Source organism: Vanellus vanellus (assembly GCF_965231255.1).
Source record: "Vanellus vanellus genome assembly, chromosome: 2".
In the NCBI taxonomy this organism is placed as follows: domain Eukaryota; kingdom Metazoa; phylum Chordata; class Aves; order Charadriiformes; family Charadriidae; genus Vanellus; species Vanellus vanellus.
Genome location: NC_138906.1, coordinates 64,983,401 through 65,009,071, shown reverse-complemented (window position 1 = coordinate 65,009,071; position 25,671 = coordinate 64,983,401). Strand labels below are relative to the sequence as shown.

Sequence of the window (25,671 nt, the reverse complement as noted above, 5' to 3'; positions counted from 1 at the left end):
CCCAATAAATAGGCAAATATGACTTTTTCAAGGGGGTATACGACTTTTTATCTCCACCAGCCAAGGAGAGGACCATGGGATTGCTTCATGGTCAGGTACATTCACACAAAATCCATTGAGGGCAATGGAAAGACATCCATTAAGACACCCAAGCAAAACCAATTCATTGGAAAGGGAAATACACTCACTGATTCTTCTGTAGCCATTCATCTTGCTTCTGTCTCCACAGCATGGCCACAGAGGCATGCTTTGTAAAGGCCATTGCAAGAGGCTACAGCTTCAACTACAGGCTCTGTACTGCAAAACCATGGTCTTTCACTCAGCTACTTCCAGCACCACATGTGGGCGGCCACCATGGCTGGGGCTGGCCCTGGGTAGAGGGGGAGCAGAAGGGCCAGGCGGGATGCTGGACCAGAGCTGTGTGAAACATGGGCAAACCTGCCGGGTAGGAATGCTGCGGGTCTGCCAGAGAGGCCGAGATGTGCCAGCACAAGGGTCAGCTGTGTGCTTACCAGGAAATCTTCTTCACAGAACACCTTGCCATTGACAAAATAAAAGGCTTTTCCTCTCAGCTTTCGACCTGAGGAAAAAACAGAGATAATAGAAAGGTCAGCAGAGAGCGGGGAGAAAATGTGAGCAAAAGCTGGCTGCTGAGAAGCGAACAACAATGAGGACATCCAAGCATGGCCGCCACACAGATGGAGAAGAGCACCCAACCCCAGCACAGGTCTTCCCAGCCTCCAGTGCGACCAACCCCATCTCCTCTTCCACTGACAGTCGCTGGTGAATGCAAAGTGCTGGATCCAGACAACAGTCCCACCTCTGGGCAGGAGGAGGTAGCTTTGCAAGCCTGGACCACCCTCTGGCAGATTACAACACGAAATAACCTGGCAAGAGCGAGTGAGGGTACTCAGACTCACGCTGGAAAACACCCCAGGAGATGAACAAGAAGAAAGTACATGCAGAGGTTGATCCATACTTGACATAGTTCCTCAAAATGTCACCTCCCATGCTGTTCAACTAGAAGGTGCCTTCCACCAGATAAGCCACTGCAACACCCAAACACCAGGTCTGCCTCCAGCAGAATGCAATACCGGAGTCCCAAACACACTTCTCTCTGCTCTCTACCAGCATATTCATTATTGCAGATGCCAACGAAAATTTGAAAGCATTTTGAAATTTTGAAAGCAAACCAGAATGTCCTAACGACAAAGTTTTTCCAAGAAAGGACTCTACACATGGGGAAGATTTATATTTACTGCAGCTTTTGTGTTTATGCCTCGCATTCGCCCTCTGTTTTCAGTTCCACATAACTATGGCAACACATGCTCAGGCTGCCACCACTTCTTCTAAATGCCCTGCCTCCTCCCTGGAGAAAAGGGCTAGGGTTTGTTTGTTTATAAAAACCTGCCCCTACCTCTTTGCAGCCTGGTTTCCCTATTCAGCCAGGGGTCTGAAATGCAGCCTGGCACTGGAGCGGCTCTGAGTGCCCAGAGACAGTGCCCGGGGCAAAGGGAGCAGCACTGCCGGGGCACAGCCGGAGCAGGACCTACTGCAGGCTGGTTTTTGGGGACCTGCCAGGCCTTGCTGGAAGGAAATCAGGACCGAGACAGCAGGGCCCAGAAGCCTCCTGCTTGATATGCTTGTATAATTAAAAAATGATCATCAGCTGCTAGGAGTATAAACGCAGAAGACACATGGGACTAGCCTGGAGCTCATCTCCTGGTGCTTTATGGCATGCACCTACCTGGCAGCCTTTGATGATTAACCACGCTGGCTGCAAAGTATAAGAAAAAGAGAAAGCCAAGTAAAACCACTTCAATAAATTAAGAACTTTACCATCTCCTGCATACGCCAGAGGGCACTCTCAGGCTGGGAAACAACTTGCACTGCTCCTCGGGAAATGGAGATGCTCCAGTGAAGCTCTAAAGTTTTGCCCGTGAAGTCAGCCAGACCAACATTTCAAGCAGTAGCCCTCAGCGCCCTGCCCAGGTTCCAGCCAGCAAGGCGGGCGGAGGATGTGTCAGAAGCCCCAGTTTGCGTGAGCAGCATCATTGTGGTTAAGCTGCGTGCGTTGCTCAGTTGCGTGTTTACTGGCCGGTGTAGGAGCCAGAAGCATGCCGCCCCGCCATGCTCATCGTCCCCTGTTCTCCTCTAATCCCTGCTGGGGACAATCACGTTACCGGGAGGCCAGCCCATCCCTGCATCAACGTGGACATCAGATGGGACATGGAACAAAACCCCACAAACCTGAAAGCATCCCGCTCAGATTTCCCTCACCCACCCTGATGCTTTGCCAAGGTTGCCGACACCAAAACAGGACCCGGAGCCCAAAATAAAAAATATCTAATCTTGGACACGTTAGCTTTGTGGCCCGTAACCCAGGGTGTGTATTTCTATGATAACCCCCTTCTGTGTGCCTGCCTGTCCACAGGTAAGCCCGGCACGCAAAGTCCCAGTTTCTGAGGAGGGGAAGGAGAGGCATGGGGACACCTGGGATTTGCAGCACCCTTGTCAACGGTGCTCCTAAGCAAGTTAACAACAAGCCTAATGCAGCAAGAAGTACCCCTGAAAATTGCCCCCTGATTTATACAGATAATGTAGCATTGGGATTTGGCACTCCTAAAAACAAAACAAACAAACAAAAAAACCCAAACAAAAACCATTTAACTCTGATTTTAAATGATGTGGTAGTGCGGACTCCAGTTTAGTGCAACAGGCAGGTGCCCAAGCGACATTCCACCTGCATAAAATGTCTCTCCTTAAAGACAAGCTAGCAGCAGTCAGGAAAAACACATGCATGGAGCCACACAATGAGGAGACACTTCTTTGGATGATGGCTGGTGCATGAGCAGCAGCCGTCACAGCAGAGGGGATGAGCTCTGGATCGCTGCCACCACGTCATTCTTCCATGGTGACAAAACCCGCATTTACTGGCCATTCTGCACCCCGTATATTTTTAACCCTGTGACATTAGCAGGTCAAGACTGATGGCAACAGACCTTCAGAGAAGGTGCCACAGCCGGTGCGCTGTGTCTGGGCTTCTGCTGCAAGCTCATTCAGCAGAGGGACAAACCCCTTTATAAAGGATTTATAATTTGGCAGTTGGTGTTACATGGGCCCATGAAGAAGAGGTGCTGACAACAAGGGCACTTTGAGGGAAAGCGGAGGGGATGATTTAATTACTTTCTTTAGGGAAGAAGTGGTCATTTTCACTATTTTTAGCTCCTCTCCACAACTGTCTTTAAGCCTCTGGCAGAAGTGTAAATGAAAATTTGCCAAAAAAGCAAGTAACTAGGTACCCCTGCAGCGCCGCGGGAGCGGTGCGTGCGAACAGAGCCATTTTCTTCCCCTGCTGCTCTCAGCCTCTCCCTGCCCACATCAGGACAGTCTTCTCCTCCCACCACCCCTTTGAGGTGAGGAAGCATCTCCTCATCCTACGCATGGGAAAGCGAGATGCAGGAAAAGCTCACTTCCCCAGGCTGCGCTGGGGACCGTCCCAGTGGAACTGGGAAATGCACATTCTGGCTGCAGACACACCAGTAAAACAAACCATGCTGGGACGGCCCCACGGCACAGAGCAGGGCGGCACGGGTTTCGCTTGAACACAGAGATACTGCTGTAATTTCACTGAGAGGAAGAGCTGAGAACTTAAATGGCATATAAGGAATCACATATTGATCCCCGCCCACTTTAAATACACATCACTTTAAATATGCGTCATGATGACTACAGAGACCATATCCTTTGATACACCCAGAAATATTAATGTGTGGTTTGCCACTTTCAGGATCAATTGCTCTACTACATGCCTTAAGCTGCTGGCTCCTGACCGTATTTCACTTTCACTTCACCCTGAATTTAGCTAATCTCTCACCTGAAAAAATTCAGACAATTAAAATTCTTTGACATTTCAACTCTACCATCTTGTTACAAGATTTCTTCTCCCTCTTCCTGACAGGAGGTTTGAGCCTCGTGTTTTTATGTACTGCTCATCCCCAACACGTCTGCCTAATCTGTTTAGCTGCGGGACCTTCAGGGTGACCTCAAGGTCATTTAAGCACCAATTTCAGAATATTTCAAGCTTAGCCACTAGTGCCTTTGTGCTAAAATAAACACACTTTGCTTAGCAGCTGACAGTAGGCATGCCACCAGGCTGCACTCTCAGGATGCTGGTGCTTTTGTCCATCATTTTCTCAAACAACAGCACTCTCCTTTTGAAGTCCATCCAGAGAGGGGTTTATCAGGGACTTGCAGTGGCCCAAGGAGGATGCTGTGAGATGCATCATTTGCTTACTGGGGAGCTGGACCCAACTTTCTCTTTTGAAGCTGCTTTTCCGTTACTTATTAAAAGGACAACAGGGTCACAAACCCATGTTCAAAGACAAGAGATGGCTCTCAATGCATGTAACGGTACAGGGCCGCATCCTGAGGCTCTATGGAGATGCATGACCAGGACCCTGCAGTGCTGAGGAGGCAGCGTGGATCTCACGTATCACTTATCTAAGCACCACGGAGCTCCCTGCAGTATCTGCACAGCAGATGGGTGAGAATCACTGCAGACTGGCAGCTGCTCCCAGGTCCCTTCCACACTGACCATCCTGGGCCTCTGTCCTTACAAAAATCAGGCCTTCCTAGAGCGCCACAGCTGTAAGATAAGTTTGGACATGTGGTTACTAGCAGCAGATTAAGTACAAAAGGATTTCAGTTTCCGGATTCACTGGATGTGACCTCCTGACATACTAGTGGGACAGCAGGCTGGAAACACTGTCTGTCTGGCTGCTAAGGATCCCAACAAGCTCCTCCTCAGTCCTGGGTGGCTCTGGCCCAAGCTGCAGTCCTTCCCCCAGTTTTCCTTTCCCCCACGTAGAAGTATGAGGGAGTTCGGATCAAAGAACCTACTCTGGTCCATTGAACATCCCGCAGGCAGGACAAGGGGTGCAGGCAGAGCCCAGAGGTCACAGTTCCTCCATACTATACAGAAGTCCTCACTGCCCACAGTTGAGCAGCACACAAGACTGACCCACTGGTGCCCAGCCAGCACACGTGTTTATGGAGCGCTCCGTGGATACTGACCCTGCTGACAGGCAGTATGGTGTACTACCATGCACAGCAGACTAGGTTGAGCATCAGAGAGCTCTATTTAATTTTTGCCATCATCACTGAGCCTGACACACAAGCGTCAATATTTCCAATCTGCTCTCGAACTGGGGCTGCATGGAATGGTCACTTAGATGCCTCCACATCCTCCAAAACAGGGAAACTCAAGGCTGTGATCAACCAGCGGACACCCCAGATCAAAGCACTGGTGAAACCATGGTCAGGGGGATAGGATGTCTCTTAGAAAAAGACACGGTAGCTCCATTACCATTCAGGTGTTCAGTCTCTCTCTCAACTATACCAGCTGTATTGTAAAATTGCAAAAAAAAAAAGCCCTCTGTGCTCTCACCATACATTTGAGGCAGTAAAATAATAAAAAAATATAAATCTGAGAAAATTATCTGATGCCTGAAAGCCAAATGCATGCTCTGGTCTCTCTCTCAACTATACCAGCTGTATTGTAAAATTGCAAAAAAATGCCCTCTGCGTTCTCACTACACATTTGAGGGGGTAAAAAAAAAAAAAATATCTGAGAAAATGATCTGATACCTCAAAGCCAAAAGCATGCTCTGGTACATATAAGAAAAGGTCAGCTGCCTCTAACGGCAAAGAAACCACAGGTGAAGGCAGAAATGGCTCTTCAGAGGGAAACATTGTGAAACAACAGTACGCCACACAAGGGAGCAACACCTCTCCCTTGCTGATGGCAAACCGTTGCAAGAAGATACTCAAATGTTTTTCTTCTTAGGGAAAACCCCTAGAAGCTTCAACATTCAAAAGTAAAATAAAGTCACCCTGTGACAAAGCAGCACTACGATCTGGGGAGCCTCTGCCGAGGTACTGGTTTTCAACTCAGTGCCCAGCCGCTCTCTGCGTCACTCTGGGGATGGCTGCCCTGTTCCCCAAAATGCACTAAAGACAGGCAGCCATCAGAGCTGGCCTCCCACCCCGTCACCCACCGACTGCCACAGACATGCATGGATGCTTAGAGGAGGAAGGAAGGGAAGGCAATCTCTGTGTCCTCGGTGAACGTAACTCTGCATTGAAACTACGAGACAGCAATTTTTAAATTTCTCTAGCTATGGAAGAGGTCTCAGTGCTTATTGAGTCACTACTCAGAAAATTATTCATGGGTACCACTAAAACATAAGAAACCCCCTAAAATCTTTACAGCACAATTAACCTATGCCCGTTCTTAACAAAAACCAGTAGTTTGAAGATGACATTATAAAACAAAAAGACCAGAAAGACTGGAAATATATTCCATCAAAAGTTTCAACCTTTTTTACTCACATTGTCCTAATGATTTCAGAGTATCAGCCCACACTAAAACACACGCGATCGACTCAAACCACTAACATACTGACAAAACCCTGACTGCATCTCTGGCGTGTGAGCTGAATGCTTGTACCTTTCCAGTGGATATCTACTGAGGACACCTGGACCATGCTAAAGCCCTTCAGCTCAGACCCCAGAGCACTACCACCCTGAAATCCGGCCAGGAGAGAAACAAGCACTGTCACCCTACCGTGTAAGCTGCCCTGGCGTTTCTCACCTATGGCAAGCACTTCTTGTGCCAAACAGCAGGGATTTCTCACCAGCAAGCTGAGAGACTGGAGACAAAAAGTCAGCAAGGACAAAACAACAATTTAGACTGGGGTGGAAACACACACCGATGCCCTCGCTGTCTCCCAAACTGTCGGTAAAGCCAGGCATGGATGAATCTTTCCTGAGATTACTTTTGCTAAAAAAATATATGGTTTACTACATGGAGTCTTGCATGATAATTTTATTGAAGGGATGCTGAGGAAGGATTTCCAGCAGTACTTTGTACTCTCTACTTCTAAGATCTGTGCATTTCTCACACGTGTTGTATAGTGGTTTTATATCAAATTACAAGAAGTAAATTCTGCCTCTACTAGAAGAGCTGGTAGTTTCTGCATATGAAGATAAATCATACACACACATGCGCCACAAGGAAACTCACTTGACGAAACTGTCCTGCAACCTGGGATTAAGTTGCACTCGCGGAAAAAAGCAACTTCCTACTTGCAGAGTTACCTAGTGATACCAATACAAACCATGGCCTTGTTGTTCCAGGGGTTACGTACCAAATTGCGGCATGCTTATTCAACATAACTACCCCAAAGACACCAAGAGCTGCATCGCTCTAAGTAGCCATGCTTTATAATCACCGCAGCAAGACTAATTATTCCAAGCAGAGGGCTATGCTCGCAGTTATACTGCTTCGATACCTTAGCTACCTTGTTTAGTAAATGAGCCTTGATACCTCTAAACACAACTACACTGTGAAATATTAAAAAAACCCACCACATATATCCACAGAGGGTGGCAAGAGACAGCCAGCTTGTGTTATTTCAAACTCTGCCACTGGAACAACAGCCTGTTACCCTTACACAGACATCAACATTAATCTGAGCTTACAATAAAAAAAGAAAAAGAACGTAATGTAGTAATGTTGACATGTCAAAGGTCGAATTCTGTAATCCGGCAAACATGCAAGGTTTCCACCTCTTTGTAATAAGTGGTCACAATCTGGTCCTCGTTTTGGACCTCCTGCTTCAGTGCAACATCGAACACTCCTTCAAACCACCTTGCAATCAGTTCGTTCTTTCTGACTTCCTTCCTCGCCTGCCGATTTCCTTCACAGCCATCTCTGACACTTCCCTTGCACTTTTTTAGCTTTCAGATTTCCTCTGAGGACTAAGCGGCTCAAGTACAAGACCTTTATGCTCTAAATTACACTGCCAGCAGAGCTAAAAAGGTCTGTTTTCCAGGCAATCTACGGCAGTTGGATATAAGCCTGGCTGAATCCTAGTGAAAACAGTAAAACACCACAACAGGTTAGAGCAATACTGTCTAGTTAAGTCTGTATCATTTATAAGGTCTCCTTACTACCTAAACAATAAATATCAACATCTGGAAACACCTGCATTTTTTGTGTTCTGAGGAGATGTAAACAGGTGATTTAACTTAAATGGTTAATGTGTAACAAACCATTTGATGACTACAACTGTTCGTCCAACAAACTGAAAAAAAAAAGCCACCAAGACGGAAACGGACACCTTGAGCTTGCAGGAAATAGCTGTATGAGTTTCGAGGACTTTTTTTTTGTTAACCTACTTTCATGGCCCTCCTGTAAAGCAAATATAACTTATTACTAATGCGGCAGAAAGAGCCCGAAGTTTTTTCTTTTCCCTCTCTGCAAAATGCTGCTTTGTTTGTGTATCTGCCCTGTAACAAACAAGAAGATAAATGAGACATCTATGCCAAAGTAATCATTCTAAATCTGTTGTTTTGACCTCTAAGCCAAATTTTCTGCATTACATGCCACTGGCTCAGATAAAATAGTACATTTTTTTCCTGACAACTGAACCCTGTAACGTATGCGCAGCTCTGCTCAACAAATTGCTCCATCATTTATCTCTGAACACATGTGTATCAGGAAACAGAGTATGTAGGAAATTTGGCACCACGAGATATCAACCCCCCTCGCCTCCTTAGACCCTCTCGGTTTTCTGTATCTGGGATACTAATGCACGTTTGGACACAAATCCAACTGCAAGCAAAATTAGAAATCCTCACTAAAATGAAAACAGCAGGACAGCAGATATAAATATCTGGAGGACAATATGCTTTACCTTAATAGGTAATTTTGTATATTTTATTTATTGGAGCAGAGATATTCAGCGTTCCACCAGAGCAGAAATCTTAGGACTGAAATCACGAGCAACCTTGACTTCTCAAAGACAAGACTCTACTGGATGGTGTCCAAGATGAACTCCTCTTGACCTTAACAGCACTACTTACTTTTGAGCTGGGTTTTCAGCTGGGAACCAGAGTTTCCACACAGGCTGCTCAAGACATGCTCTGCAGCTAGGCAGGCAACACCGTCTGGACAAACATTTATTTTTCTGGCAGATAAGACGGTCTCATCGTATTTACTGCAGCGACACAGACGACAGCCAGCCTGCAGGGAGGCACGCGTTCTCTCTGGGTAACAACAGGGCTGTGCGTGCCCTTCATTCGTCTTGCGGCCGATGGTCCGGGGGACTGGGAAATTACCTCAGTCTGTAAAAGTGGGGGGGGGATTCCCCTCACGTACATTTCCTCCCTGAGCGCAGGGCAGGACGGCGTGTACCACCCCAGGCATCAGTTAAGCAGCTGCAATGCAAAGAGGCTTGATGAATCAGAAAGTCAGCCCCGCTACGCCTTTACAAGCACGCTGCTGGGGTAGGGGTGGCGGTGGCACAAATGCCCTCCCAAGCCCCCTGGAGCAAACATCTGCTGCACGAAGAGCCCTGCAAGACCACAGCGGCAGCGCAGGAAACCAACCCCTGCACCGGAGGGTTTCTTCTGAGCCTCGCCACTGGTTGAGGTACGTGCACACGAGGGAAACACCGCTACTGTGGAGGCCTCCCTCTGGCACCGCCTCTCCTTCGAGTACCAGAAGTCCCACGCCACCACACACACCCTCCTCTCCATCCATCCGTGACGGCCACCGCTGCATCCAGCTCCCTACTTAGTATGGTCGCTGCCCCAATGGGAAGGACTTGAGCTTTCACGAGTAATTAGTCTCCTGCACATAACAAGCTGAAACAGGCTCTCACTTACACTCCTGTGGCTTCCATCCCCTTTTTTACCTCATATGGAAATACAGTATTTCCTACTCAAGGAAATATTATTATTACTCCCCTCCTTCCTTTTTTTTTTTTTTAAACTTGCATGTTTACTAGCTTTTCTTTTACTTTCCTTTTGAAACCCTTTGCACCAGCACATCTCCAAGGAGATTCCTCAGTTACAGCCTGGGTAAGAGAGAAAATGGGCTTCACTTTACTAAACTTAGATTTTTTCCATCTTCCTAAGTCTCACCTGACACCCAAACCTTTTCATCTTGTATTGGAAACCTTTGGAAAAAGGGTTGCCTTTTAGAATAAGCAGCAAATAGCTATTCTTTCAGCCCTCACCAACCCACCTCATTAAAAATGAGATTAAGCCATTTTTTAACCAAACACTAACAAACATAAATGGAAGTAACCACTGATAACTCTGCAACCACAAGTACCTCTCTAGCGCGGCTCCCCAAATAAAGATGGTAAAATTCGTTCTAAAAGGAGGATTGAAAGTGTTTCTTTCTAAAGCACCAGTTGCACAGTAGTAATTTTAGAAATTTAAGACAGCTCGACCCTGCTGCTGGATTATTTTTAACAGGAGCTTTGTGTGCAAGGGCAGTTTGGAGGCTGCCCGGCCACGGAGGGTGAGAGGTCCCTGAAGCAAAGCCCTGGCTGCAGCCAGGAACCCTGTCTGCACAAGAAGATTTCAAATTAATTTATAAGAGAGGACAAAAGAGTGAGCTGCTGACTTCTGAGCCTTTAGGAAACTGCCACCACGTGCAAACACCACTTTTTTTTTCCAGTTTTCCCGTCTCCAGTCAGATGACGGTGAAGTGCTCTACTGAAAACATAGGTGAGGCAAAGCAGCTGGTGTTGGACAGCTGGGAAACGAGCAGAGTTCAAGGTTCAGCTATTATTAAAAAGCACACACATCCTTCTATATTTATTCCCACTTTACAGCTCCAAATAAAACACAGGCAGCCCTGATGAGTTTACAACTCTAAATACAACTCAGGAGAAAAACCCTAAGACTCATCTGGGAAAACCAAACTGATATATACAAAACTACCAGAAGGATTATTATTATTTTTTATGCTGCCACATATACAGCCACATTTCTAAAAACATCCTGCTAGCCCTAGGGTTAAACATAACAAAATAGAAAAAACACTGTCTTACAAACACAGCCATGACTTGAACTCAAGCGGCCCGTTCTCCACCCCAGCTCCACCACCAACCCCCTCGAAAAGCCGCTTAGGAGGATCCATAAGTTGCAGAATGCCATAGGGTCCAGCACGTTTCAGATGGGGGTCTGAAGAGCAGTGAGGAGCTCAGTGGGGCCGGCTGAACTATCTACCCCGCTTCCCAGGCAGGTTTCAAAGGTCTCGGCGTCCCTGCTCCCAGCCTGATACCTCTGGCACAATAACCAGCTCCCTCCCTGCAATAACCAGCAAGCGAGCTGGCAGAGACGTGCCCTTCGTCTCGGGGCACGGCTCCATTTCTCCGGAGGAAGAACAAGCAAGAAGGGTCGTTCCTGCACTTAAATGCTTTGACCGGAGGTCCCTCAGAAGGGCACAAATGATTACAGTGAGTAAAGGTTAACACATGCAGTGAAAACACCGTCACCGGACCGACCAGGACAGGGAACTGCTGGAGAGGGTCCAGCAAAGGGCTATGAAGATGATTAGGGGATTGGAACATCTCTCTTATGAGGAAAGGCTGAGGGACTTGAGTCTTTTTAGTCTAGAGAAAAGAAGACTGATGGAGGATCTTATTAATGCTTATAAATACTTAAAGGGAGGGTGCCAGGGGGATGGGAACAGTCTTTTTTCAGTGGTGCCCAGTGATAGAACAAGAGGTAACGGGCACAAATTGGACCATAGGAAGTTCCATCTTAACATGAAGAGGAACTTCTTTACTTTGAGGGTGGCAGAGCACTGGAACAGGCTGCCCAGAGAGGTTGTGGAGTCTCCCACTCTGGAGACATTCAAAACCCGCCTGGACACAATTCTGTGCAACCTGCTGTAGGTGACCCTGCTCTGGCGGAGGGGTTGGACTAGATGATCTCCAGAGGTCCCTTCCAACCCTGACCATTCTGTGATTCTGTGACCGTGCAGCAGCTCTGCCGGAGAAGGTGTCTGCGGCGCTCGCAGAGCCCGCTGCCGGTGCTGGCACCCCGCCTGCGCCCTCGGCTCCGCGCTGGCATGGCGGCTCTCCCTGCGGCCCGCCGGCTGAAAGGCCAGGGTGGCTGTGAAGTCTGACATGACAAATTAAAAAAAAAAAACAAACACTAAATGCCAGACCGGGCATATTCACTGCCACTTTGAAAAAAATACTCTTATAATTTAAAAAAAAAAACAAACAAAAACATAGCTGTAATGGAGGGGCAGAGGAATGAAAACAACCGTCCCCCATACCAGAAGGCCAGTGACTGGCACAATCTGAAGCATCTTTTCTACAAAGCCTTGCAAGAATGTGTTCAAAAACAAACAGCAACCGCCAAGCATCAAGACATACAGCTGCAGCAGACTCCAGCTGGCCAATAATTCAATAAACACCCCCTTTCCTCTCCCCCTTTAAACCAGAAGAACCTTAAGCCCGAGGAGCTCGCCCCAGGGCCCTGCCAGGGATACTCACTGCAGGCTCCACAGGTGAAGCAGCCATCATGGTAGAGGTTGCCCATGGCCTGGCAAGCCTGGTTTGCTCCATACACCCCCTTGCTGCACTTCACGCAGGTGCCTGGAAGAGAGAAAGAGGGAGACAGAGGTCAGAAGCGGGACCTGGTGGGGTGGCTGGCGTCACTGGCTGGGTGACGGCACCTGTAATTCAGCATGGTGGCTCGGCAGCTTAGGACCAGGCGGTTCATTGTAGCCTCAAAGATGTAGGTGACATTGGCGTCACCCACCTTGAGAGATGCTGTAAACAGTGGTGACGATGCTCATCAAATCTTCACGGAGAAAGCCTTTTGCAAAAAAGTAAACTGGACAACAACAGCTCTGTTTGTCTACAGTGACATCTCCTTCCTTCACCCATTCATTCCCACTAACTTCATATACATTTAAAAGCACTTAATGACCTCCTCAAAAGCCTGGGTGGTAGTAAGTGGTGCTCGGGGCCATCCATAGACCACTAGTTTCTGCTCCTTATTGCATAAAATAAGTTTGCTGGTTGCAACCCATGTGAGGAAAACACAGTTCTTCCCTTAACCCCTTTAAATCTTCATCGATTTCAGACCCCACTCACGTCTGCTGAAAGCCCTAAGGATTTCCCACCGAAACAGAGCTGGACTGACTACCTGGTACCCACCTCTCTTCCCTCTGCCGGCCACAACTGAACACAGAGACCCAACGTAGGTGCTATCTACAGATCACGTTCTCTGCCCAGACGTTCTTCTCGCCTCTTGCGGGACAAGGCAAGAAAGAAGGAGAGGATACCTGGTGGTACCGGTATCACCAGCCAAGGGGGGCAGGCTCTCAGGTGGCCCACAGGGTGAAGGAGACCCAAGGTCAGCACGCATGGTCAACAAGACATCCCAAGTGCAAGTCCCAGCTGCTCCTCACATACAGGCTTTCCTGCCACTGCCATCACCTAAAGACCAGGGGCTCCAGAGGAGGGAGATGTTGTTCAGCAGTTCAGCTCAGTCTCTTGCTGGCACAGCCAAGTATGTTTCCACCAGCACTCGCCCTGGTGTGAGGCTCAACCTGAAACCCAAGCCAGGCAGACAGCATAGGGTGAGGATTTCCACCTCACAAGGAAGCTGCTGGGACCCTGCAGGCATGGACCTGTCCGGTCAGGGCTGGGAATAGCAGCAACGGGGCAGATGCGTGGTGGTGGTGCTGGGGAGGGCCTGCAAGAAGACTAGCACTGCAGGTTCACAAAGGCTGTCGTGTGTTCAGCTAGGGTCTCTCCAATCTCACTGCATTTCCACATAAATCTATTTTGATAACGGAGGAAGATGTGAAAACCAAGTTTCACGCCCTTGACGGCATCCCCTAGCAGGACCTGCTCCCTCCACCTTGCAGGGAGAAACACAGCGAGGCTGCCCAAAACCACTATTAGAGGCCAGGGAGAGAAAGTCCTTGTCCAAGGAAAATGACACATCGAGCCAGTTTACTTACTGCAGGCATTACCCTGTGATTGCAACAGAGCGGTTTTAAAGCAGCGTCGCCCTTTAACTACCTCTAAACAACCAACTTTAATCCATGTTTAAGCAAATAAACAAGCATCTATCTACCCAAGAAGGGCAGGGTGAAGGACAAACAGAAGATGTGCTTCTGCCTCTAGTCTTTGATGACCCTGTGGATGTGACTTTGCCTCCGGGTCTCTCTTTCCAGGGCTGCTCAGTCCCATTCACCCCAACTCTTAAACTCCATAGGGCAGGGGCTGCCGGTCACATCTCACTCCTACTGGCCCAAGAAGAGGGACAGCATCATCTTGCTGGAGATCCTTAGTCATGCCATGGTTAAGAAAACTTCACTTCTTTTGGGGCCCTGCAAGCTCTGGAGTAATTGGAAAGGTCTGGTGAAAGTTAGTAAGAAACCCAACGTACTTACGACAGCGCTGAAAAGTAACTCCCAACTCCGGCAGCACCACGCTGGCAGTCCCAGGGTGGTTAACAATTTTTTTCCTGCAGCCCATAGCTGCGGCCATGAGTTTTCACAGTGTAGGGATAAAAACTCTCAAGAGCCCTTTGCAGTAGCGTGCACACAACTGCTGAAAAGCAGATACTTCATTTTCCCGGAGCAGACCTGTCTCTCTCTGCTGCAGCTGCCTGTGTGCATTCAACCAGCACTCTGAGAGCCGTCCTAGCGCTGCTCCAAGCCCCACCGCTCTCAGAGCCAGAGTCCAAACCGATGCAAACATGGAGAGAAGGCTGCAGAGAATAACTAGTTACTCTGTTTTGCCCAAATCCGGCCTGAACTGAAATGCTAGCTTGGCTGCGGGCCCACCCCAGCACACAGACTGGCACCAGGTTAGCAAAACTGGCTGGTTCTTTTTGAACCAAGCAGATTTATCTCAGTTATTTATTGAAAGAAACATTTTAAGAAAGCAAAAGATAGGTCATGCAGGCATTACCAAAAAAAAAAAAAAAAAGATTAAAAAAAAAAGACAAGACAAAGATAAGAAAATTTGGCTTTTCAAACAGATGTGTTCTCCCAGCAACGTGCACGTTCAGCAGCAGCCTGAGATACTGTGCAATCATCTGACACAAGAGCTAACAGGTACCTCGCAAAATTCCCTCTCGACTACAGCGATGCCGAGTGGAAAGTTTTGAGAGCAGAAAACCTGCTGATTTTGCTGCTCAAAGCCTTCTTTCCATGACATTCACCAGACTCTCCACAGAACTGATGTATTTATTGCACTGCAAGTGCTGCATTTTTCCCTCCTCCGTGCCAACGAGCGGCTGCTCCAGAAAAAAAAATAATCACCAGCGTGCTCCGATTTCCTCCTTTTCAGAAAGCAGCCGGCTGACACTGAATATGGATGAGCAAGAAGAAGCAGGAGGCAGAAGGCTCAGCAGCTGCGTGCGGGCACAGTGCACAGTAAAGATGCTGGCAGGCATCTAAAGCCACTGTAAAATACCCTGAGGCAAATCCCACGGAGGGCAGAAATTGCCTCTGCTGTCTCCTGTCCATCTCATTTAAGCTTTGGAGCATAGGCACTGACCGTGTTTTCCCTAATGGGACAGAGAGTCCGGCTGGATCCTGCAGGATCTGTCCTGGCTCCCACATCCCAACCCAAACCTTCCTCTACCTCCCACCCCTCAACCGCCCCCACCATCCTTCCCACTTTCTTTCCTTACATGCTCCACTTCATCCCCTGCTTAACCCTTTTATCCACTTCTTTAAATATTTAGGCCCTTAAAATACGCAAAATAAAGTCACAGAATGAAAGGGCTCTCAAAATAAATTGACAGTGCTGTCTGTAAAAACTACAATGTGCTAAATTACCCAACTATGTAATAACCAGCCATGCTATAAGTATTTATAGACGTCCTGTGGCAAGGCTGACAATTGAAAAATGGCATTATGGCAAATCTATGTATAGTTTATGTTTTTACTTGTATCTGCCAAATCTTGCCTGAAAGCCAATTAAATCTCAGTAGCAATTGGAATTATTCTAGAAATAAGTCCTTGCTTCTTCCAAATATAATATCCTGAAGTATTTTAAGCAACATACTTGAGCCTCCATCTCTGATTCTCAGCACACCTGGCCTGAAAGGGGAAAAAAAAAAAGGTGATTTTTATTGATTTTTCCTTTCCACTTCTTTTTGCTGCTCACTCCCTGCTGCCACAACGATCCTGTTCCTTCGGCTTAGGCTGCACAAGGCAAAAGCAATACCTGTTGCTGACGGCGGCCTGTCACCGAGCGCGGCAACACACATGCGAAGGCAGCGCAAGCACAGCCCACGTCCAACCCCATCCCGCCGCAAAACGGGCTCTGCGCCCTGCTCCGGCGGCTGCTTCCCGAAAAGAGTGCTGAGCATGCTTTCCGCTAGCCAGGGCGTAGAGTTAAAATGTCAGCAGCGTCAGTCCAGCCCCACAGGCTGCCGATGCCAGTCAGCAGCTCAGGGTAATTTTCTTGGCGTAACGCAGCATTTAGCAAAAACTTCTGTCCCCAGCTCGAAGCAGAGGGACCCTCAGTATCCACAGCTCAGCGAGATGCCCGATTCCTCCACTCGGTTACTTCGCCACACATAATGAGTGCTTATGCAAGCGCCGATCTGAGCAGGTAGCCCCTCCGAAATTATGCCTTTTAACCTCAGATGGTGCTATTAAGACGTTAGTAAGGAGAAATGAAAGGTTTCTCTTTCGCCACCAGGATGACAAGCCCAAAGCACCACACATGCGGAGCGCTGGTAAATTCACGCTCAGGCGCGCCAGCAGAATGGTAGCCAGATTTGGAAAGGGAAAGGGATGGAAATTGCTGATTTCGGCTCGATTTCTGCCGGTAGGGCAGCCGGGCCCTGGACAACAAAGAAATCTCTGTTCCCTTTCGCATCATGCGGCAAGCAACCACCCGCGCTGCAGCTGAGCGCCGGAACAAAGGGACCTTTGGGGCAGAGCTGGGACCGAAAACATGCCCTGTAAGCCACGTCCCGGCACTCACCGTACGCCATCTCGGCACTGCAAACCAGAAGGAGGGCTGCCGCCGGGAACAGCCTCAGCTCATGAGATCAAACAAGGTCCGATGCAGACCTCAAGGGCTGTCAGAAATGAAAGCGAACCTGGCACCCGCTCTGAAATGTCAGTCCCACGATCGAAGTTCAACAAGTGCATTTCCATTTACTGCCAGCCTCAAAGCCTTTAGAAATGTTTTTTCCTCCAAGTGTTGCTATTTCACACTCACTAGAAGGAGCTTGGTTACTTACTATATCCCACTCCCTAAAAATTCAATGCTTTGCATGAATGTTCAGCATTATTCAGCAATGCTATGCTGAACAACAGCAATTTCTGGGACTCGTCGGTATGATTTATTTTACACGTGCCAGATATCATCTACCTACAAACCAAGAACACAGTTGTGGGTTTTTCCAGCAGCATCCCCATTCTCCACAGCATCCAGGACAGCCAAGCTTTTCTACACATGCTCCTGGTCGGGTTTGCTAAGACTGTCACTTAATTTTATAGGGTCAAATGTGTTGCTGTGCTGCTTCAGTGGTGAGATTTCCTTGCCACGTCAATCCGGTCCTGGATAAGAGGAATGCAGTGGCAGGATGAGGGGAGAGTCTGGTGGTGTGGGTCTGCATGCGTAGCTCATCCAGAAACAGCACTCAGAGGAGTAAGTCTATCCTACCCTTTCCACTACTCCAGGCAAGCCATACTTCCATGATCAGCTTGACTCTTCTCCACCACATGTAACTGGTTTTTGCCCTCTCCTTACAGGAGGCTGGATTTATGCTGAAGAACCCCCAGCTGCATTTGGAAGAAAATCCCAGAACCTTTGCATGGAAATACCTCCCATATCATCTTTCCCATCTGCCCAGACACACATGTGGCTAATCCAGAAGTAGACCCCGCTGCCTCTTGGCAGAAGCTGTGCCTTCATGAGGGTCCTCCCCATCAGAGTTTTCCTCTTAACCTTGTTCCCCTTTCCCACTTGGACAGGGAGGACCCTTGTGAAGGTACAGGTTCTGTGTTTCCGACCCACCTATTTATTCCAGGACAACCAGTCCTCCACTTATGCACACAGTTTTCAAAGACCATCTGCTGATAAAAAAAAAAGACTTTACCCTGTCATACCCAATGTGATGCACAGTTCTTTGGGTTTTACTTCAGACATTGTCCAGAACCTGATGCCACCTCCCCATGGCTCACCTTAACCAAGTCATTCCCACACCAAACTCTACGTGCCTTGTTATGCTGTTATCCACAACTGTGCAATCACGCTTGCCACAGAGTGGATTTCAAGGAGATCTGGAGGCTGTGTGAGATTAAGTGCCTGGAAAACCTGGCATTCCTGTCCCATTCACCACTTGGTATCATCACTCTTATCAGCCCCACGTTGTCACTCAGTGGTAGCAAGGATGTGCAGCTCCTCCCTGCCCAAAGAACCATAGAGTTGGCAAATGCCATTTTTCTTTACTGTTCTTGCATACCATGTTCTTGACCCCCGACTTTGCTGTAAGCAGTCGTGTACATACTGCCAGCAAAGTACAAAATGCCATCAAACTCACGTCAGTGACATTTTAAGTACCTTATAGCGATTACGTTGACTCCAGTGCCAAATGAATGAGGCTCCTTATTCCTTTCAGTCCCCACTGCCACAGTATCCTGCCTGAAAGACCAACTGATCCTCTGCCTCAACTCCTTCCTTTTTTTTTCCTTTTGGTACAGATTTTTCCTTAGCTTGCAAACCCAGCTAAGCTCCCAAGAGGAAGGGAGGAGAAGCACATACTGCTGTAATCTTGAAGAGCCGTATCCCAGGCAAATACTTAACTTGCTTGGTTCCTTGCAGTGAGATAAGCTTTGCAATCTGCACACACCCACTAGTCCACTTGCCGTGATCCTTCCAGCTTTCCTTGTTCCACCAGGACCCACTTCGCCCTGCCTCCCCCTCCTCTCCGCTGTAGGCAGGCTTCTCCTTCCAGCTGTGGTGTTCTCCCGGGAGTGGGCAGCAAGAGATGCCTCTGCTCATTCCCAATGGAAACAATGCCGTTATCATCACCCACGTACAAAACAAACCTCAGAACAACTTTCGTTTTAACCAGAAATTATCCATTTGGCAGCCCTGAAATTAGCCTCATTGCTGCTGAAGCACCCTGGTGCACCAGCAGCAGCAGGGTTTGGTAAAGTCCGCAGGTGTGTGCAGCCTTAAAAGTTAAATGAATTGTAGTTTCAGCAGTGGTAAAACACTAACTTCAATATGCACAAAACTTTGAAAGAGCACTGCTGGCCTTCGAGCTGATGATGCCCATGCAAAGCTGCTGGGGTTCCAGGTCTCCACGGGGTTTCAGCGGCTTGGCTACCACTCTGCTTCTGCCAAGGGGAAAAGAAATCTGCAGACTTTACGACGAGATCTTCTCTGCCTGACTGCTGGGAAGCATCCCAGTATTTCACTGCAAAACAAGATGCCTGGGGCCCTCCTAAAATACCTGCAGCTTATCAGCTCTGCTCTAAATAATAAGGAAGCCAGAACTCAATAACTAACAAATATTTATAACAAGAAAACCATTTATAAAAATTGTTTTAAAAAAGACTCTTGGTAAGGGTGTAGATAGTCTCCATCAGATGGAGGTTTCCATCCAGCTACATGAAATTCACACTGCTACACATCACACCTCTAAAATCATCCATCTGTGCCTGCAGATCAAGGAACTGCATGGTACTACAGGTTCTGCCAAAATGAACAGCAAAAAACCTCCCTGCAGACCCCAACGCCTCTCAGCCAGTCCTCTCCCCTGTCAAGTCACTCCCATGCAGTGCAGGCAGATGCTTGGTCTGGTTGTGCATCTGCCTGCTCTCACCTGAAAACTCATCCCATACCAATGGTGGGACCTCAACCTAACCCAAAACATCTGCATCGCGCTGGGTGGTGCTAGTGGAGGAGCTGCAACTCCCCCAGTCACTCCTCCTTAATTAATCCTCCTGTTCACCCAGTGGAGATGAAGGCTGGTGCATCCAAAGGAACACCAGGAAAATCAGTGGGATTCAGCACCCCACTCCTGGATGTTGCATGGAAACAGTATACAAAAACCTGAATACAAACTAAGGTGGCTTCCAGCAGCACCTCCTGGGACCTGGGGCCCCCCTCTGCTCCACGGGAACTGGCATCTCCAGGGAGCAATTTCAGGATTTCCCTCCCCAAGCGTAAGACCTGGGTGATACCTGAGACTCCCCATGTCCTCCTCAAAAGCCCACACAAATCAAGTCAGCACTTCAAAAGCACTCCTAGAAAACCCAAATTCCTCCAGAGACATGCGCAGCCCACGCTGCTCACACATAGGCCACTATTTAAAAACAGAAAATTCTTGGCTTTGTTGCTTCTTTCCTTTCACTTATTATACATACTCTGAGCAGACAAATGGATTTTGTACTGCAACCTGGTGCTGACAGATAACCAGACTGCCTTGTTACTCCTCAGCAGAGCATCCTACCTATGTTACGCCTAGTCCCTAGCTTATCCTTTCATAGAATAATAGAACGGTTTAGGTTGGAAAGGACCTTGAAGATCATCAAGTTCCAACCCCCCTGCCATAGGCAGGGACACCTCCCCCTAGACCAGGTTGCCCAAGGCCATGTCCAGCCTGGCCTTCAACACCTCCAGGGATGGGGCCTCAACAACCTCTCTGGGCAACCTGTGCCTCACCACCCTCAAAGTGAAAAACTTCTTCCTAATGTTCAATCTGAACCTGCCCTCTTCCAGTTTAAAGCCATTCCCCCTCATCCTATCACTACCTGCCTGAGTAAAAAGTCCTTCCCCAGCTCTACTGTAGGCCCCCTTTAGGTACTGGAAGGCCGCAATAAGATCTCCTCAGAGCCTTCTCTTCTCCAGGCTGAACAGCCCCAACTCTCCCAGCCTCTCCTCATAGGAGAGGTGCTCCAGCCCTTGGATCATCCTCATGGCTCTCCTCTGGACACACTCCAGCAGGTCCATGTCCTTCTTATGCTGGGGACTCCAGAACTGGATGCAGTACTCCAGGTGGGGTCTCACGAGATTGGAGTAGAGGGGCAGAATCACCTCCTTTGACCTGCTGGCCACACTTCTTTTGACGCAGCCCAGGATATGGTTGGCCTTCTGGGCTGCAATTGCACATTGCTGGCTCATGTTGAGCTTCTCGTCAATCAGCAAACCCAGGTCCTTCTCCTCAGGGCTGCTCTCCAGCCATTCCCTGCCGAGCCTGCATTTGTGCTTGGGATTGCCCCGACCCACATGTAAGACCTTGCACTTGGCCTTGTTGAACTGCATGAGGTTGGTTTGGGCCCACCTCTCCAGCCTGTCCAGGTCCCTCTGGATAGCATCCCTCCCCTCCAGCACATCTACCTCACCAAACAGTTTGGTATCATCGGTAAACTTACTGAGGGTGCACTCGACCCCACTGTTCATGTCGCTCACTGTCCATATCGCTGACTGTCCACGTCGCTTTCCTAGACTTCCACTTACAAATGCTCATTTTCACATAGTGAAGGAAAAAGCAGCTCCTTTACTGTGATCAGAATTAATTGTTCGTGTTCAGTCTAGCCAGAGACAGACTGAAGGACTGTATGGTACCAAGACAGGCAGACAGATCCATCTTAACAAATCTCTTTGTTACAAAATCGGCACCCAAAATAAGGAGAGCTGAAAGCATTTTAGATAAAACACTTTGGTCATCTGCACTTCAGTCCTGGTTTCATTTCCTGGCTGCGATGTACTGCAAAGCTGCTGCATTAGACTTCCCTTCACCAGGGGAAAGTCTGCAATGAAAAAGCCCTGTTGATCCTTTTTATCACTATTGCATAAAAGTATTTATTTTCCATCCTAAAGTTTTCTAGCTTGAGGGCAGGGAATAGAAAAGACAGATTCAGAAGACCAGCTGGGTCCTTTATTCCTCCAAAGGAAGTAAGGTAACTGTGAAAAAATGAAAATAAAAGTGAGGAAGAAAGGGGGAGGAGGCCCAGAATTAAAATACCTCTGTACTTGCCCCTTCCTGCTCCTTGGTCCTCCACAGGGCAGATTTGCCGAGCCTTCCTCCACAAAGCTGAGGCTCCACAAAATGTTACTTCTTCCTTTGCTGTGACTGCATCTTTTCGTTTTCCCCTCTTCCCCATCACTCTCGTCCTTCCCCAGTTTCTCAGACACTACACCCTGGTGTAAAACCTCCTGCCAGGAGGATGTCAAAAGACCTCACTGGGGGTGAGGCTGCCTCCGTCTCTCCTCCCTCACCAGGGCTCACCAGTAACTCAGCCGCCTGACCGGCAGAACTCGCAGTGCTGCCAGAATTACTCCTGCTTCACTACAAATTTCCCGCAGGACGAAAGCCTCCCCCTGGCGCCACCCTCTATTTAGTGACAAAAACGTAAAAATAATCTAACCACCGACTAGGTCCCTCTGCTCTCTCACTCCATCCCCACACACATTTCAGATGAGGCATGATCCAGCCGGTTTACTTGCACCGTGAGGAGAAGACACACACAGCAGGGTCTGCTGAAGAGACCCCCGACATCTTTAGCGCAGCTGAATGCTGCCTCCAGCAAAATATTCCCATTTTTGAGCACTGCCTCCCATGAGACTCTTGTCCCAACCCTATCTTCATTACAAGCTCCTTGTCACAGTGTTCAGCCTTCCCCCCCACCCCGAGACGAGGTTCCCTGAGCTCATTCAAACTGTGCACTGCCCGCACGGGATGGAAACCACCAAAACACATTTCCAGGCCAAAACGGTCCAAGTACAGCAACTTGACACACTGCTTTTCTGCAACAGAATAAAAACGTGTCTGCCCTGCCACGAGGCTGAATCCAGACTTAAGATACTGAGGTAAACAATCCCAGCTCGGCCCTCTGCAGGCAAGCACCACCACCTGATGCCAAGAAACACATTTTGTTAGGCAATTTGCAACTGAGCACTCGGTGGTCCCTCCAACTACGTCCCCGAAGGTTGGCGTGAAGCCCATGGCCGCTCCTGTGTGCACAAACCACTGCTGAGCCACCCACTGACCCCACCAGGCAGGACCTCATGCAGCCTCAGATGCAAACCCTTCCTCTGCAGCAGGCTGAAGAGTTTAATCTGTCCCTGCTTCTACTTCTGTGACCATGGGTCTAAAATTGTGAGGAAAATCCATACACTAGACCTGCTCCCATCGTTTGTTAAATTAACTGTGGAATTCTCAGCCTTCCCAGCAACTTCGGGTTTCCTTCTCTCAAAAGCTGAACTCCCTCATCTGCTATTAAATTGCAAAGTGGCACAGCAGGGAAAGGAAGAGCTTGATTTGCCCCTGACCTTCTGACATCCTGGGGTGGTAAATCTGTTTAATCCAGCAGGACATTTAATATTCTCTTTGGGAGATCCTTGCATGTAAGCGGTCCCTTTCCACTGCCAAGCACCAGCAACAACCTCTGGTGGCGGTCTGGACTACTCGCAGACCCAAGATGTAGGGAGAAATGTGCCTACTGCCTGTTTTTCTGCCATCTTCAGGATGCACCGATCCTTTCAGAGCTGATGGGGGCCAGCATCTGGAGGTGGGGGGAAGTCCTGGCAAGTTTGGGAAACCACCACCCTTCCCATCCCCAAGCAACTCCTCTTCAAGCGATCCCGCAAGCACTCCTGGCCATGGCCACCTCCATGGGGGGTACCACCAAGTCTCCCCGAGCTCTGTGCCCATCTCCGTGCCCACGGAGTACACAGGCACAACTCCTCCGCAGGCCGGACGGCTGCCTTTCTGCTCATACGTGGTTGTGCAGCATACTTTTAAGGCAGAGAGAACCAGGAGTACCGTCAAGAAAAGGTAAGTGCCTCCCTACCGGCAGCAAAGGACACTTCAAAAGATGCTGCTCCCATTTTTTCTCAGCGCTGTCCTCCCTAAAGCTGCTAAACTACCTTTGCTTTAAAATTTAAGAGGTCAGATTAGAGAAAAAAGTGTCACAGGAGGAGAGCCTCCAGTCCCTGTGATCAATAAAAGTTGAGTAACAAAAGAACCCCCCAAGCAACTGAAAGAGCATAACCAAGCAGGCGTAGGAGACACGCAACCCTGCGGGCGCAAACCCTGCAGTGACACTTTGCAACAAACCCTTTTGACGCCAACTGGCGGACTGCCTCCTTACCAAAGTAATCGGCCTTCGGCCGAGCATCCATCTCCTGCTCCAGGCGCTGGGTCAGTGCCTCCAGCTTCAGCTCGGCCGCCGACGGCCCTTGCTCCGGCTGTGGAAGGAGGGTCTGGCAGGGCAGCTTCACCTTCACCGCGCTGGAGCCCTCCGAGTGCCCGGCATCCGACCGCAGTCCACTCGCACCATCCGGGAAAGGCGGCTGTGGAGCATCCGGAGCCATCGGCCCACGTGAGGCCAGGCGTGAGGAGCCTGGCTCAGGGCTCGCACTGCTGCCATTGGGCCGGTGGTTTTGACCGTGGGCCACGAAGTGGCCGGCTGGGCTGGGGTAGGCAGTGGCATGCTGGTAGTCCACGCTTGGGGCGGCAGGTGCAGAGCTGGTGGGGAAGGACAGCGGGACACCCTGGTACCACAGCTGGCTGCCATCTCCTCCGGCCCTGGGACTGCAGGTGTCAGCAGAGCCTGAAAACCCCCGGGTGGGCTGTGCTGAGGGAGCCGAGAAGGAGGAGGATCTGTGCTGTGGCAGGGCGCCCGGCACCCCTTCCTCCGTGCTGGCCGAGGGTGCCGGGGGGGTCCGGGTGTGCGAGAAGGAGGAGGACCTCTGGTCCCCACCACCCCGCCTGCCCTCGCTGCCGTTCTCCTGCCCGCTGCGGCAGGGCTGGGGTTCTCCGGAGCTGCCAGCCTGCTGCTCCCCACGTCCCATGCCGGGCCACGAGCCCCCCGCTCTAGGGATCCGGTCGGGCTCCGCATCCCAGCTCCGGCGCCCGGCCTGGCTCCCAGGGGCCTCGGCACGTGCCCCGCTCTCGCCAAAGCCACGGTCCCCTCCGTCGTATTGCCTGGAGGTGGCGGCTGGGGGCGGCTTGGCACCCCGTGCCGCCGGCAGGCTGGGCCGGGGGGCATTGAAGGCAGCCCCTCCGTTCAGGGCGGCCATCAGCATCTCCTCCTGCTGCTGCTGCTGCTGCTGTTGCTGCTGCTGGAGGTGGATCTTGGCCATTTTGGTGGCGAAGACCCGCCTGGTCTCCTCGAACTCGGGGTTGTTGCCGGCAGCTTTGTCCACCCGAAAGAGACCGTCCTTGGAGGCCTCGTACATGTTGAGGTCCTCGATGAACTTGCTGGCTTCCAGACCCAGGTCGTCGTACTTATCCATCCCGCCCGGCTCAGCGGGCTGACCGCCCCCCTTCTCCGCCGCCTTCCTCCCCCTCCTCCTCCTCCTTCTCGCCGGGCTCAGGCCACTGCCGGCCCAGGCGGCCGCTCCGTCCCGCCGCGCCGTCTCACTCCCGCCGCGCCCGTCCCCGGCGGGGGGCGTGGCTGAGGGGGAGGAGGCGTGGCCAGGAGGCGGGGGGCGGGGGCGGACGCCCCCGCCCCCCGCCTCCTGGCCACGCCCCCTCCCCCTCAGCCACGCCTCCGCGCTGCGCGGAGCGGCCGCGCATTACCGCTGAATGGAATCACGTCACGCGTGGCGGGCGCAAAAACGTCGCGCGTGGAAGGAGCGCGCTGCGCCCCCAGCATGGTGTCAGCTAAGGGAATGGGGCCGGGCAAAGCGACGGAGCTTGGGAAGGGATTGGAGTCGCCCGGATGATGCAATAATGTTTTTTTTTTCCCCTCCTCGCTCCCTCTCCCCCCCACCCCCCTCGGGGTAACGCTTCTTTTCTCTCGCCGCGTTCCCCGCGAGGAGGAATGGCCCCACCGGCCCTGAA

The 25,671-nt window shown here is 50.0% G+C and overlaps 1 protein-coding gene across 1 annotated transcript in view; it reads right to left on the bottom strand.

Moving 5' to 3' along the window:
* The window catches only part of LIMD1 (LIM domain containing 1), a 30,656-nt gene extending 5,494 nt beyond the window's left edge, over positions 1 to 25,162 (bottom strand). Inside the window, exons 1-3 of the mRNA XM_082479130.1 lie at positions 23,975 to 25,162; positions 12,372 to 12,473; positions 513 to 580 (exon numbers count right to left, since the gene is read on the bottom strand). Of these exons, the coding sequence (XP_082335256.1) occupies positions 513 to 580; positions 12,372 to 12,473; positions 23,975 to 25,121 (1,317 nt within the window). The 5' untranslated portion in view covers positions 25,122 to 25,162. The remainder of the gene's footprint in view (positions 1 to 512; positions 581 to 12,371; positions 12,474 to 23,974) is intronic.
* Between the last annotated feature and the right edge of the window lie 509 nt (positions 25,163 to 25,671).